This window comes from Schistocerca gregaria, chromosome 7, assembly GCF_023897955.1.
Source record: "Schistocerca gregaria isolate iqSchGreg1 chromosome 7, iqSchGreg1.2, whole genome shotgun sequence".
NCBI classification, from domain to species: Eukaryota; Metazoa; Arthropoda; class Insecta; order Orthoptera; family Acrididae; genus Schistocerca; species Schistocerca gregaria.
Genome location: NC_064926.1, coordinates 418,220,243 through 418,236,037, shown reverse-complemented (window position 1 = coordinate 418,236,037; position 15,795 = coordinate 418,220,243). Strand labels below are relative to the sequence as shown.

Below are 15,795 nucleotides of genomic sequence, written 5' to 3'. Positions count from 1 at the left end.
TCTTGCCCCTTCTAACAGCCGTGCACCGCAAGTCTCTAGAGGAACGGAAGGTTCCAAATGATTGGAAAAGAGCACAGGTAGTCTCCAGTCTTCAAGAAGGGTCGTCAATCAGATGTGCAAAACTGTAGACCTATATCTCTGACATCAATCTGTTGTAGAATTTTAGAACATGTTTTTTGCTCACGTATCATGTCATTTCCGGAAACCCAGAATCTACTCTGTAGGTATCAACATGGATTCCGGAAACAGTGATTGTTTAAGACCCAACTCGCTTTATTTGTTCATGAGACCCAGAAAATATTAGATACAGGCTCCCAGGTAGATGTTTTCCTTGACTTCCGGAAGGTGTTCGATACAGTTCCGCACTGTCGCCTGATAAACAAAGTAAGAGCCTACGGAATATCAGACCAGCTGTGTGTCTGGATTGAAGAGTTTTTAGCAAACAGAACATAGCATGTTGTTATCAATGGAGAGATGTCTACAGACGTTAAAGTAACCTCTGGCATGCCACAGGGGAGTGTTATGGGACCATTGCTTTTCACAATATATATATAAATGACCTAGTAGATAGAGTCGGAAGTTTCATGCGGCTTTTCGCGGATGATGATGTAGTATACAAGGAAGTTGCAGCATTAGAAAATTGTAGCGAAATGCAGGAAGATTTGCAGCGGATAGGCACTTGGTGCAGGCAGTGGCAACTGATCCTTAACATAGACAAATGTAATATATTGCGAATACATGGAAAGAAGGATCCTTTATTGTATGGTTATATGATAGCGGAACAAACAATGGTAGCATTTACCTCTGTAAAATATCTGGGGGTATGCATACCGAACGATTTGATCATATAAAATTAATTGTTGGTAAGGTGGGTGCCAGGTTGAGATTCATTGGGAGAGTCCTTAGAAAATGTAGTCCACCAACAAAGGAGGTGGCTTACAAAACACTTGTTTGACCTATACTTGAGTATTGCTCATCAGTGTGGAATCTGTACCAGGTCGGGTTGACAAAGGAGATAGAGAATATCCAAAGAAGAGCAGCATGTTTCATCACAGGGTTATTTGGTAAGCATGATAGTGTTACGGAGATGTTTAGGAAACTCAAGTGGCAGACTCTGCAAGAGAGGCGCTCTGCATCACGGTGTAGCTTGCTGTCCAGGTTTCGAGAGGGTATGTTTCTGGATGAGGTATCGAATATATTGCTTCCCCCGACTTATACCTCCTGAGGAGATCATGAATGTAAAATTAGAGAGATTCGAGCACGCGCGGAGGCTTTCTGGCAGTCGTTCTTCCTGCGAACCATACGCGACTGGAACAGGAAAGGGAGGCAATGACAGTGGCATGCAAAGTGCCCTCCGCCACACACCGTTGGGTGGCTTGCGGAGTATAAATGTAGATGTATACGTACATGTAGATGTAGATGAAAATCTGCGACCCAGCTGGGAATCGAACCCGGGCCCCTTGGCTTGACAGATCGCTGCACTAACCACTCAGTTATCGGGGCAGACCTACCTAGAATAGCGGGCAATAAATTATGGGATCTTTATTTAAAGTAAATCTTTGCAACATTTCATAAGCAGAATTCAGTTTGTCGTTTTTTTTATTTTTTATTTACCTATTTTTTATTTAATTATTTTTTTATTTACTTATTTTTTATTTACTTATTTTTTTATTTAAATTTTCTTGCATATCTGAAAATTTGTTTAAAGGAAAGGGTCTCTCCTTAAGAACGATAACAACTCATGTGACCTCGTCAATAGTTTTCTGTTTGGACTTCCGTATTGTGTGTTACGCAGTGAGATTCAAAGAATGTGCAAAGTGTGGGGTATGTGGGAGTTTCAGAAGGACAGCAGTTAATTTCATATTTAATGCATCTTCTGTTATTATGGAAGTGATTTTAAAAATGATATTGTATTTGAAATAACAGCCTTTACTCAGTTTGAGTTGTCTTCTGCAGTGTGTCTGCTTCGAATTGTGAGCACTTCAGTTCACACTTCTCATCCATGAAATTAGCAGTCAGTGCACAGAAACTAATGTTATTTATTTCCATCCAAGCATCAGAGGAAAGGCAGTCTGCCTTTGCAATGGTCAAATAATTTTTAATTTTATCTGAGAGTTTGATAAGTGTTTTTTGACATGTTTAAATGTAATTGGGGAAGGGGGGGGGGGGGGGTGCGTGTGTGCATGTGCACCGCTACAGAATAAGGATGGTATTCTCTACAAATCATTTTTAAAAGCTGTACATCTAAAGCTATACTTTTATTTAATGTGGGTGACTTTATAATATTAAAAAAAAATACTTATTGGTTTTGTAAAGGAAAAGTAGTTGAGGGTAAGGGCAGCTTAAAAGGGAATAAATGAGGACTTGGTCCAGAACGTGATGGCACTGATAGGCTGGATACAGTTTGAAACTTAACTTGCTTTTCTGGGAAACCTTCACCCAAGGTGGAAGCAGAGTCAGTGAGGACAGGTCAGAAGAAATGATTTCTCGAATTTTGCGTCAACTTATGGCGATCTTGTTCTGCTTCCTTATCCACATCATTCCAGAGGTATTGTAGAATGCTTGTATTTAAGCTGTCTCTTCAGGTTTGATGATGAGCCAGAAGCCATGGAAATTATCTGCTGACAGTTGTCGCACTTTTTCCTTTTTCTTCCACTTGGGTAAATGTAGTGAACATTGCTCGTAATTCTTTTAGGCAAAGGCATTGTGGGCGACATATTGTTGTGCATCACTTTAAAGTACACCGATAAAATTAAAATATTTACTATTAATGTGGCCATTTTAAATTGTAAAAGCTTAGAGCGAGAACAAATATACATGCAGCACATTCTATAATCAGAAGCTATACAGTAGGTTGTAGAATGTTGTGATCTGCGAAACCTAGACCCACAATTGTGAAGTTCACATTGTATACAGAAAGGAATGAAACAGTTACAGCGATTAAGAAACTCGCGAAGGCAAGCCTGATAATATGCAAGGATTTCACTGCTGAAAGATAAAAATTTTGAATAATATTCGAATTTAGGCTACATAGCATGTGAACGAGAGTTGACAGGATAATGGTGTGTGTAAAGGCTGAAAGAAAGCAGCTCAAATGAGCTCTAAAACCTGTGTATTAGGAGCTACAAACTTGTCTATTCATGCAGTCAGTAGTTCTACTGGTGTCTCTGTATTGTTGCTGTAGAAAATAGTTTGCCATAACTTTCAACTCATTTCGACAAACTCTGCTATATGTATCAGAATATCGATATCCATGTGTTTCTCCTAATGAATGTGGATACCTGGCTTAACACTTTGGGTCCTGAGCCATTGCGTGCGGGTGTCTACCATAGAGCCTGGCTGATTTTAATGTATTTTAAACTACTACAACTCATGAAAGGTTTCAGTTATAGCGGTAAAATTACTCTTATTGAAAGACCTAGACTTTCTTGTTTAAAACCTTATATAATACCTTTCTCTTGAATTAAAACATACTTTTGACAAGCGTTATTATTATAACATTGTTTTTGAAAAAAAGGAAAAATTGGTCAAAGGTATATTCACTGTATTTTCTAGAAGGACTTTTTTTTATTTTACACAAAAATTGTAATCATGATGGATACAGTATGTCTTATCTACAGTAACTTCCTGTAACTATTTTGGGATGCAATTTTGCTCTTTGTGTGGTAAATCTTGAAGCACGGCATTTTGCACAATGCTACTTTACATTCACTACACTGGTAGCTTGTGTCTTTTCGCCACACTTTTCTAGTCAGTTTTTTTCCTCTCAGAGAACACATTACACACTGTTTTTGTTTCTGTTGCTTACCTACTTCTGTCTCAATCTTTTCCAGGAAATGATTTCCAGTTGATAGGCTTGAGAGTTCAGATGGACCAGGTCGGGGTTCAAGATCTTTGCTTTGTGCAAGATCTGCACAGATAACTGTCATGAAGTGAGATGTTGTGAGGCGTTTTCCAGTAACCTTATTATATAATGTGCAGGAATTTACAATCACCAAAAGTATAACATGGAATGCCAACTTTCTCCACCACTTCACATTTCAATGTTCAGATGCGCCTTATGACAATCGCTGATCTGATAAGTCAACTCCAAACTTGTTTTTATTGCAGTCCACTACACAGGCTGGCTTTGCCTTCTCTCTTCCTCTCTGACCAGTGAAAGTGACCATTTCAGCAGCGTGCCTTGTACTTATCATATGCACATTTCTTTTGTCCTACCAACACAGTGCTAACATATTTCTTGTATGCCTGAAAATAAGTTCACCTCGCTGAAGGTTCGGATCTTTTATAGCGCGAGGCAATCCCTGCCGAGATTTTCTTGTTGTTCCCACAAGAGCAGATTTTGCGGCTTCCAGTTCTGAAGCAAGTATTGGACTTGTGTAGAATCTGTCGATAAACAAAGTGTTGCCTTTTCCTGACAGATTTGCAAGCAATGTCTTTACCAGAGTCTCTGTGTCAGACCTTTCACCTGCGTAAACAGACAAATTCCAGATGTAACCTGTGTCAGATTCGGATAACATGTACAGTTTGATACCGTATTTATTTGGTTTTTGTGGCATGTACTGTTCGAAATACACACGACCTCGAAATTTACACATGCCTTCATCTATTGTAATTTTTTGAGATGGTGTATACGCACGTTGGAAATTAGCACACACATTATCTAGGAGGGGTCTCACCTTGTGCAGTGGGTCATAGCCAGTTTCTCCTTTCCTCTTAGCTAAGGAATTATCACTAATGTGGAAGTTTCTCACAATAGAAAGGAATCTGTCACGGCTCAAGATGTTTGGACAGAAATTACACGACATAACAGTGTTCTTGGACCAGTGCTCTCGTATACGTGGCCTCACACTTACACACATGCGGACTACAATTGCCAGAAACTTCCTTAATTCCATAAGTGTAACTCCTTTCCACTCTGATAATGAGCAGGTGGGTGAAAGGGAATTTGTGCTTCGTAATTTCCTGATGCATTGTTGAGCATACAGACTAGTTTGTTCCTTTATATGTTTCATCATACTGTCTGTCAGGAAATATGAGAAAAATTCTAGAGGTGCACTGTTCTGGTCTAAACTGACAACATTGCATATTCTGGATTGTCCTGAGAATAGATTGATATCTGGTGCACGATCAGTAGTCGTCCAACCTTCCTCAGAATCGGTGCGGCGCGCAGGTCTCAGCTACCCCCTCGCCGTCAACCTCGCTCTTTCTTCAGGCACAATGTAGATGGGATTACTTGCTGCTGAAGTGCTTGGACACCTGCTCTCCTCTTCTGAATCTATCAGAAGAGTAGTATTTGCAAATAAAATCATAATTACGTACTGAGAGCTTTTTAAGTGAAAATCTGAACAAAAATTATACACGTTTTGTTGTCAGAATTCTTTACCTGAACTGCCAGAAACTACTTCTTGAACATGGTCCACATCATCATCAGAGTCATCTACAATGTCTTCCTCTGACAAATCAACATCACTTTCTTCTAAATCACGATGTAACTCGCGAGCAATTTCTTCGTCCGTCAAGCCACCTTTCGCCATGTCGACGCTACTGAGACCATGCAGGAAAAAATCGCCGCTCACAAAACACGACAAATGAAAAGGGAAGCACACTCTTCCACAGCATGCCTGTCCCATCTAGTGACCAATACTCGAACTACAGCCCATGCAGCGTCTTCCAGACAAGCGGGAGCCATAAGAACACACAAAGGAAGGAAGGGGAAGAACGAGAACCCGCAAAATTATGGGCACTGGACTTTCGGGCAGGCCGCGCACGCCCGTATTTTTATGGGCGTCAGCGCCAAGTGTTAAGAAAGCATGCTCTCCAGTTCCCTAAATATAGGCTCCACTGCTGTCCAGACTACTCACATCCATTAGTAATGAAGACAAAAAAGTCAAATATATGTCATAAATATCAAATCCCTGGAAATACGCCGAATGTGCGTTCTCTACAGACCTCTGAAAGTAGGTGGGATAGCCTGTTTCAAAATTGTATCGTTCAAAATTAGATTTGACTTAGGAGCATACAAATAATACTAGGAAAACTAACATAAACTTTCTGTCGCTTCACTGTGAAATTCAAGTGTGTAATTTCTTCTTCAAATGTAACAAAATTTCAGCTAGCACCTACCCATAATGCAGCCTATAGTGGAGCCCCCATAGATGTATTTGCTACAAAATCCACAAGCAAAGAAATTCATATCTGGAATATCAGTTTACAAAATAATAATCACAACTTTCTCTCTAAAATATGCAATTGTGCCAACATACAGAGACTTTTAAGTGTATCAGTGTGCCTGAAGTTGCAGCGGAGGCTCAAGAGAAAATTTTGGAGATGACTCCCATACCATTGCTGAAAGTGAAAGACCAACTCCATGATTTACTGTCAAACTAACTTTATTACACAATAAATATAGTCCCCTAAAGACCAGATAACTGAAGGAAAAAGCTGCACCTTGGCTAATGGGAGAGCGAAAAAGGTTCGAGATGCTGCACATCAGGCTTACCAATGACCTCCTACCCATGGAAATAATACTGATTACAACCAGAAAACAAAGAGACTCAATCAATCTGAGCGAAACCACAACTGAGACATGCCAACACATTAATCTGAAACATAAATATGTGATGCTCTATGTAAAAGCTTCTGTGATCAAGGGAAGAGTAGGCAAAGTAGAAGCTGCAACTGATCCCATTGTCATAACTAAATCAGTACTTGACTTTAGCAATAACCTTAACTGAAATGTAAATAAAACATAGATTCGCTGATTATTTTGTGGAGGTAAATGGTAGTAGTGGCGAAAAATTCGTTCTTGAGCTGACAACGCTGTGGAAAAATCCTTCAGCGTAGCATTTACTGTACAGGGCAGTGTCACAGTCCAAATGATCAAGCTTATTGTTGACCCACTACTGCTCACAATAACTACTGCTCCCTAGACCTTGGAACTCTTGCCTGGACAACACAGCAGAAACACTCGTTCCAATCACTAGAGATTTGATTGCTAAGAAGAATAGCTGGGTACATTCTGCCTGACTGGAGAGTGAATGTAGACATCAGAGAAGAACTGAGAGTGGAAAACATAAATGAGCAGATTAAAGAATGCTGGAAGGAATACGCCACAAGAATGAGAGACGACAGATTACCAAAATTGGTGATAATTATTATCCAGTGAACACAAGATGCTGAGGAAGAATGAGAAAAATTTACAGTTTCAACCAAAAGAGCGTATTGTTATTGTTGAGTACTTTGTAGTTGTTTACAACATACTATAGCAGTTTAGATGAAATTGAGACAAATAATTTGATATAGGACACTTAGCCTATCAAGTCAGGAAGCTACCGCAAACTGGCTTACCTGTACCTCAATGCATGCATGTTGCCCAAGATTTTCCGCATTCCTTCACTCTCTTCATGCAACCTGCAAGTCCTGAAGAAAAAATGAGTAGGACCATTTTAAAATAAATTTAATGTAGTTTAATTTTATACTGTAACAAGTTTTCGCTGAGGCCACGGATTTTGTATTATTCAAGAAAAATGCACAAAAATAACTTTAAATATGTTCCATCTAAGAAACCATTTCAAATAGGGCATGTGTCCATATTTAATTTTTTACTTCAGATGATAATTCCTGTCATATCTCAGAATATTGACCACTTATCCTGAGATAATGTTTATGCATGGACTGTCATGTATAGTAGAATAATTGTGTGTTATACATACAGTTATATTTAGTATCCTATCCCAAAGTAATTAAAACCTTCATAAAGGCTACCAACACACCAACAGCAGCAACTATAAATGCACAGACATAGAAAAAGACATAATAGGACACCTAACAGGAACACTCACACAACTAAAAAGAAAAAAAAAAAAAAAAACAGAAGAACAACAACACAAGATGACGACTAGAACAAATCAAACAAGGATACAAATAATAAAAAACTGAACTTGGATGGAGGGGTGCTCAGTCAAGAAAGCGAGTTGCAAGATGTATCATTGTACCAAGAGCACAGAAAATGGAGTGATGCCTCAAGTCACCGTGTGGTCTGTTCCGTGTGATCTTGTCTGCGAGAGCTATTTGCCTTGCTGGGGAGCAGTGAGCTAGCTTGCAATTTGATCCAGAATAGTGGTGGTGACTAGAGAGCTATCTTGCAATCTGATTCCTGAGAGTGGTGGGAAGAGCAGTGAGCTAGTGAGACTGCCTGGAGTGTGATCGGTGTGGGTGGTGGGGAGTCTGAGCTGTTGGGTGGGAAGTGATGCCTGGATTGTTTTGTGATATGCTCCAAGCGCATGGTGGCTGAAGACTGCAGTTTTATGATCACTGGCAGTACATTCAGAGTGTGGTGCTAAGTCAAAGGATAGGAAGTAACAACTCACTCAAAAGTATGTAAATGTTTATTGAACTTTGGAAATCTGAGATATTCTTTTGAACTCGAGAGCGGAAACATGATGCTTGAAGTGTTTTCTGCCTTAATGTACTGTACTGAAGCACTGGTGTTTAATTTGCTCCACTAGCTGCATGGTCAGTGTGACAGACTGTAAAGAAAAGTCGCTCAGGTTTGATTCCCAGTTAGGCCAAAGATTTTTTTCCCCCACTCAGACACTGGGTAAAGAGTTATGTTTACTTTCATATGATCATAATTAGTATTACTGTTGAGATGACTGAATGGGTACTGCCTGCCAGCCAATAAATCGGGGAGGGAGGAAACAGAGCTTTCTTTCTATTCTGTTTTCATTGAAGAGAAAAGCTTTATGTACTAGTTAGATGTGCAAATTCACATGTGCACATGGTGTATTGCTTGGGAAATGTTTTCTTAAGGATGTGGGGTGGGATTCCGTTTCAGTAGCCTAGTGTCGAATTTTCATCCTGCTCATTACAGCCACCAGAGATTCATTTTGAAATCAAATGAGCTACCATTACTTTTTTTCTGAATCATCCATCGTTCACTTTTTAGAAAGATCTGGCTCTTTGAATCAATTTAGGGGCAGAGTGCCCATCTCAAGTACTTTACCGTTCCCCATTCATACCCTGCTCCCCCTCTCCCTCTGCCCCAACATCGTCCTCAGCCCCACCACCAGATTGCTTCTCCCATCATGTGCAGTTGCTCACAGTCTGGCCTTGCCAGACGGAGACAGTGGTCCCGTGTGTGTGAGCTGCATTTATGTGAATATGTGTGTGTGTGTGTGTGTGTGTGTGTGTGTGTGTGTTGTCTATTTCACAAGAAGGCCTTCTGGCCAGAAGCTTACATGTGCCAACAGTACCAATTTTAGGCACTGCTTCTCACTATTGACAATGCAGTGGCCGACGACTGAGAGCGGCAGCTTTTGTGTAGAGTTGTCAGTGCTAACAGACAAAAATCAATGTACGACGAATGTATTCTTTAGAAGAATGCAGTGAAACTTGGTGTTAATATTAATAGGCTGTGGCAGCAGACAACTGTGAATGCATTTGCTAACAGCATGACATAACCTGCAGGACCTGTCCTGGGCTCATGACCATATTGGTTAGGTTAGACCCTAGATAACTGGAAAACTGTGTACCAGTCAGACGCATCTCAATTTCAGATAGTAAGAGCTGATGGCAGGGTTAGTGTGTGGCGCACACCGCACAAAGCCATTAACCCAAGTTTTCGACAAGCCACTGTGCAAGCTAGTAGTGGCTCCATAATGATGTGGGCTGTGTTTACATGGACCACTGAATGGAAATGGTTATGTTCGGCTACTTAGACACTTTTTGCATCCATTCATGGTCTTCATGTCCCCCCCTCCCGGTTTTTATGGACGACAGTACATCATGTAACCCGGCCACAATTATTTGCGACTTGTTTTAAGAACATTCTGCAAAACTCGAGCAAATGCTTTGGCCACCCAGATTTCCCAACATGAATTCCATCGTACATTTACAGGACATAATTGAGGGGGTCAGTTTGTGCACAAGATCCTACGCCAGCAAGACTCTCGCAATTGTGGGCAGTCATAGAGGCAGTGTGGCTCAGTATTTCTGCACGGATCTTCTGATGACTTGTTGAGTCCATACTGCATCGAGTTGCTGCACCAGCCTGGGCAGGAGGAGGTTAAATGCGATACTAGGATGTATCCCAGGACTTTTGTTACCTCAGTGTACATTTAATAACTGAGTTATACATAACTTTGAATGCTGTAGGTTCTTTGGTTCTGGTTTATAGACAATGAGCATAAAGTTCGTGATTGCAATAAAAAGTCTTGAATGCTGGTACACTGATGGAAGTTTCTGAATATTAGTTATGTTTAGTAGTGTTGTGGTACGTTGAAGCATTATCCTCACTGCGGTCTTCTGTACTAATGTGTGTAAGTCTATAGATGCACTGAGTCCAGTTGAAGCTTTGCATTGTGGCTACTTAAAAAGATGTGCCTCCCCTAAATTGACTGCTGCAAGAGGGAGCTCGGTCAGCAGAGCATGCTGGCAGGAGGTTTTGAAAGTGCAATCTCCTGCATAGGTTTGAGTCAGCAGGGCGAGCCAGGTTCGGTCAAAGAAGATGCTATTGATATCGCACGCTGTACCCTCTGAACACCTTTCATCTTTCATCTTTTTGTGCAGCCACTATACCTGCCTCTTGCCATGACCGTGGTAGTGTATATTTGGGTGCCTGTGTGGCTGCACATGTGAATGTATTTACTTTTACTAGAAAAAGATCAAGAGCTCGAAAGCTGGTGTGATTACTGTTTTCTGTTACGTGTGTCTGTGCATCGTGCATTGATCCAGTGTAGGTTAGTGGGTGGTTGCCTTTGCCGTTGCCATACTCTACATATGTACAGAAGTGCATACATATTATATTGCTGTTTACAGATATGCTTATTACAATATTTGAATCAGTATGTTATTCTTGCTTTACAATATTCCTTTCAAGTTGTATGTATAATTGGTTCTTTGTTAAAACTAGTGAAACCATAATTCTGCATTTTGAGTATTGTCTCATTTTATTTTCTTAGACTTACCACAACAAGCTGGTATCATAGGAACTTCAGTGGCTATGCCAGTTGTATCATCCGTCCCTACTGTTTTTACTGGGCAGCAAGTTCAGCAAGCAGGTGTGTTGAGAAAATTTTCCGTTCTATGTTTTTTCACTCTTATTTGTTTCTATTTCTGCCTGATTTGTTATTTAGCTGCTGAATGAAGAATGAAGAACTCTACAACTCAGCATGCTGTTGGATAGACTACTTTCATTTGCTTGTCATTTTAAATAATTAAAGTTTAATGACTACAAGGACGATTCAAAGCTTTACTTGCTTCCATTCCCTATATTGCTGTACTTAAGGATGGAATGTGTTACAGGCAGAGGAGAATGAGACTGATAAATGTATACACTGATGAGCCAGAACATTATCATCACCTGCTTAAACTGTGTTGGTCCGCCTTTGGAATGAAGTAGAGCAGTGCTTCTGTATGGTATGGATTTAACAAGTCATTGCTGAGTTTCCGGAAGTGTGTGGCATCAGATGGATACACATAGGTCACACAATTCCAAGATAGAATGTAACAATATATGAAAAGGATAGTTGCTACTCACCCTATAGCGAAAACGCTGAGTCACATAAAGGCACAACAAAAAGACTGTCTGGAAGTTAGCTTTCAAACAAGGCCTTTGTCAAAAGTAGACAAAACAAACACACACACACACACACACACACACACACACACACACACACTCGTGCAAATGCAACTAACACACACACATGACCACAGTCTCTGCCAGCTAGAGCCGGCTCTAGTGTGTTATTTGCATTTGTGTGAGTGTGCGCATGTGAGTATGTTGTCTACTTTTGACAAAAGCCTTGTTAGCTGAAACGTAACTTCCCAACAATCATTTTGTTGTGCATTTCTGCAAATCAGCATCTCTGCTATATGGTGAGGAGCAACTATCCTTTTCATATGTTGTCATACAATTCCTAATAGGTATGATAGGTATGGGTCAGTGGGTGCGAACTCCGTGTCTGGTAGCACCTGATGTGTATTCCATCACATTTAGCTCAGGTGAATTTGATAACCCAAGACATTCATGTGTCTTCACTATTGTACTTCTGAAATCAATGTAGTGTGGAAATGGCCTTGTGTCATGGATACATATCCTGCTGAAAGATGCCATTGCTGTCAGAGAAGACATTAATTACGAAGGGATGCATTAATTTTATTGTAGCCCACTGTTGTTAGTGTATCTTGGATTACTACCAGAGGTGACAAGGAAATCCAGGCAAATGTCATCCATAGAATAACATTGCCCCTGCTGGTCTGCATCCATGGCATGGTGCACTTTTCGATTAGCCTTTTGTACCTAGACACAACCATTGACATGATATAAGTAATTCAACTGCGCAAGCGACATGATTTCATTGTACCATGGACCAGTTATCCTATGTGCACTGCAGTCATAATTAACAGTGTCTTTGGGTCAATATGGAAACATGTGGCATCTATGGAAGAAGTAGAAGGGTAATGAAACTACCACTTTGTACTAAATGGTTGGACGTCCATGAATGTGGGATTCAGCGGCTTGTCTGTTCTGTTAAGTAGAGTATATGGTTCTGTGCAGCATTTCTGCCGAAAAAGCAAAACTGGTGCACGCACAAGTGTTTCGGAGCATACTGTTCACTGTACATCGTTAAACATGGAGGTCCACAGCAGACCATCCCGATGTGTTCACATGTTTACCCAACAGCATGGTCAGTTATGATTGTAGTGAGCATGGGACCATCGGGATTCAACTGTTGATCAATGGAAATGTGTCTGCTCTTTGGGTGATCGCATTTTTGGTACACTAGGTCGATGGTAGTCTCCATAAATGCCATCAACATGGTGCAAGGTGGCTTGAAACATGTTGTGTGCCACGGACGTAGGTTGGTGGGAGCGGAAGTATGCTATGGAAGGACATTCTCCTGCACTTGCATGGTACCTGTTGTAGTTGTGAAAGAAACACTGCCATCTGCAAACCACCTGCATCTCCTAATGCTTGAGGTCTTCTCTGACAGGGAAGTCATCCTTCAGCAGTATAATTGTCTCATAGCCAGAACTGGGCTACAGTGGTTTTAGGTGTGTTACAGTGAACTCACTTTGATGTCTCAGCAACCAAATTTGACTGGTGTAAATCCTACAGAACCCTTCTTGGTCGCTGTTGGGCGCCATCACCATATAAGCAAATCAGTGGCCCTTTATTCATTTTAATTACGTGACCTGAGCATACCTCCATATACCTACCATAAGACTGTTGGATCCCTAATATGCAGAATCAGTGATGTATTTCATTCCATAGACAGACAAACAAGCTATTAAGCAGGTAGTCATAATGTTTTGGCTCATCAGTTTGTTGTGTGTGTGTGTGTGTGTGTGTGTGTGTGTGTGTGTGTGTGTGTTTCGACATGCAGATGTTAATTATGAATTTTGTTCGTTGGATATATTATTGAGCTGCCATGTAAAAGCACAAAAGGTGGACTTACTATTGGGAAGCATGTTCAGAAGTTACAAATAAAAAGCAAAATTGAGCATCAATGGATCAAAGTAAGCCCAGTTGTACACAGCCATCCTTTCCTGGAGCTCGTGAAGTATTTCCCACTTAAAGAAATACTTTCACAAATTACTAAGAAAAATAGTGAGAGCTTTGTTGTAGTTGCTATGTTTCCTTGTTGTTGCGATCTTCAGTCCTGAGACTGGTTTGATGCAACTCTCCATGCTACTCTATCCTGTGCAAACTTGTTCATCTCCCAGTACCTACTGCAACCTACATCCTTTTGAATCTGCTTAGTGTATTCATCCCTTGATCTCCCTCTACGATTTTTACCCTCCACCCTGCCCTCCAATACTAAATTGGTGATCCCTTGATGCCTCAGAACATGTCCTACCAACCAATCCCTTCTTCTAGACACGTTGGGCCACAAACTCTTCTCCCCAATCCTATTCAATACCTCCTCATTAGTTATGTGATCTACCCATCTAATCTGCAGCATTCTTCTGTAGCACCACATTTCGAAAGCTTCTATTCTCTTCTTTTCCAAACTATTTATCGTCCATGTCTCACTTCCATACATGGCTACACTCCATAAAAATACTTTCAGAAACGACTTCCTGACACTTAAATCTATACTCGATGTTAACAAATTTCTCTTCTTGCTCCCCAAATAGCAAAACTCCTTTACTACTTTTAACAGTATCATTTCCTAATCTAATTCCATCAGCATCTCCCGACTTAATTCGACTACATTCCATTATCCTCATTTTGCTTTTGTTGGTGTTCATCTTATATCCTCCTTTTCAAGACACTATCCATTCCGTTCAACTGCTCTTGCAAGTCCTTTGCTGTCTCTGAGAGAATTACAATGTCATCGGCAAACCTCGAAGTTTTTATTACTTCTCCATGGATTTTAATACCTACTCCAAATTTTTCTTTTGTTTTCTTCACTGCTTACTCAATATAAAGATTGAATAACATCGGGGAAAGGCTACAACTCTGTCTCACTCCCTTCCCAACCACTGCTTCCCTTTCATATCCCTCGACTCTAAGAACTGCCATCTGGTTTCTGGTCAAATTGTAAATATCCTTTCGCTCCCTGTATTTTACCCCTGCCACCCAATATGTGTAGTGACACTTTCAAATTATAAAAATCACCATAAAATGAGCCATATCCTAGATAACTGCAATCACACTTATCCAGTGAAATGGTCTATTCTGCAACACATTAAGCAGAATACTTTAATGAGTTATCTAAACAATCCACTCAATTAAACCTTTAAAATCAGCAGTGGCAGAACATTGCATTTCCATAGGACATCCAATGGAATACGATAATACCAAAATTTTAGCACCAATTTCCAGCTTCTGGGACTCTGTAATTAAAAAAAAAAAAAACGTGAAAATATGTCTTGCCAATAATTTAATGTATCGTGACAACCACTTTCAGCTTGATAAAAATTGGAATCCTATTATTAAAATTATGCAGTCACAACGTAATCGACATGCTCAGTCGATACTCGGTGATTAGTTTGTGCTTACTTCACGACTGAGGGCAGCACACATAACTTGGGTGCCTTGTGCATGTCACCTCCTATCGCATGTGCCAGAAAGATTTGCATGCACGAAATTCGCTATAAATACCATGACTGCATCAGGTCTCTTCAGCATTTCGTCTACTCACCTGAGGATGGCCGGACGTCTCTGGGCCAAAATATTGTGGCAGAATGTTAATGGGATCCAGCTGCAAACTCAAAAATTACTGGAGGAAGAAATACACCAGGCAAATTTCAGAAGTCATCTCTGTGCCTGTTTCACCACACGCACCATTTGGATTCTTCCCTCAGACACCAATTTCTCAGAACCGCGCAGGTGGGAACCAGCACTACAACATGTCATTGGTTCTCACCACCCATCTGGCCTTTATTTATGTTAATTCCCTCTGTCTCAGCATTTCTTCAAAATAAATAATTAGTATAAGCAAAATCATACAGTCAGTTGTAGTTTCACACTTTTAATCATTGGAAGATAAACTGCTGCAATGATAGGCAAACAGGTGTTAAAATTGCTTTTGGGGAAAAAAATTACATCTTCCAGCAAGTTTCAAAATTATTTATTACCGAATGACAAAGGCTGTTAGTCTCTTGCAAGTCAGCTCAGTAGTTCCTTTTTAGTTATAGACCAACAATACAAGACGTTTCAAAAAGGCCTTCACAACTTTGAAAATTCATGTAAATTAATTCATAGTACCTACAGAGGTGACTGTACTGTCAATTTGTAGGCAAATACATCAAGTTTTGTCTTGAGTAGTTCACTAGTGCACT

General features: G+C 40.3%; 1 protein-coding gene across 12 annotated transcripts in view; it reads left to right on the top strand.

The window, feature by feature from the left end:
* Positions 1–15,795, top strand: part of LOC126281946 (uncharacterized) — a 282,662-nt gene that overhangs the window by 144,631 nt on the left and 122,236 nt on the right. For all 12 annotated transcript variants that reach the window (XR_007551314.1, XM_049981296.1, XM_049981298.1 and 9 more), the window contains one exon: positions 10,965–11,063. Coding sequence is in view for 11 of the 12 variants with exons in the window: in XM_049981296.1 (XP_049837253.1) it covers positions 10,965–11,063 (99 nt within the window). In the remaining variant the exon portion in view is untranslated. The remainder of the gene's footprint in view (positions 1–10,964; positions 11,064–15,795) is intronic.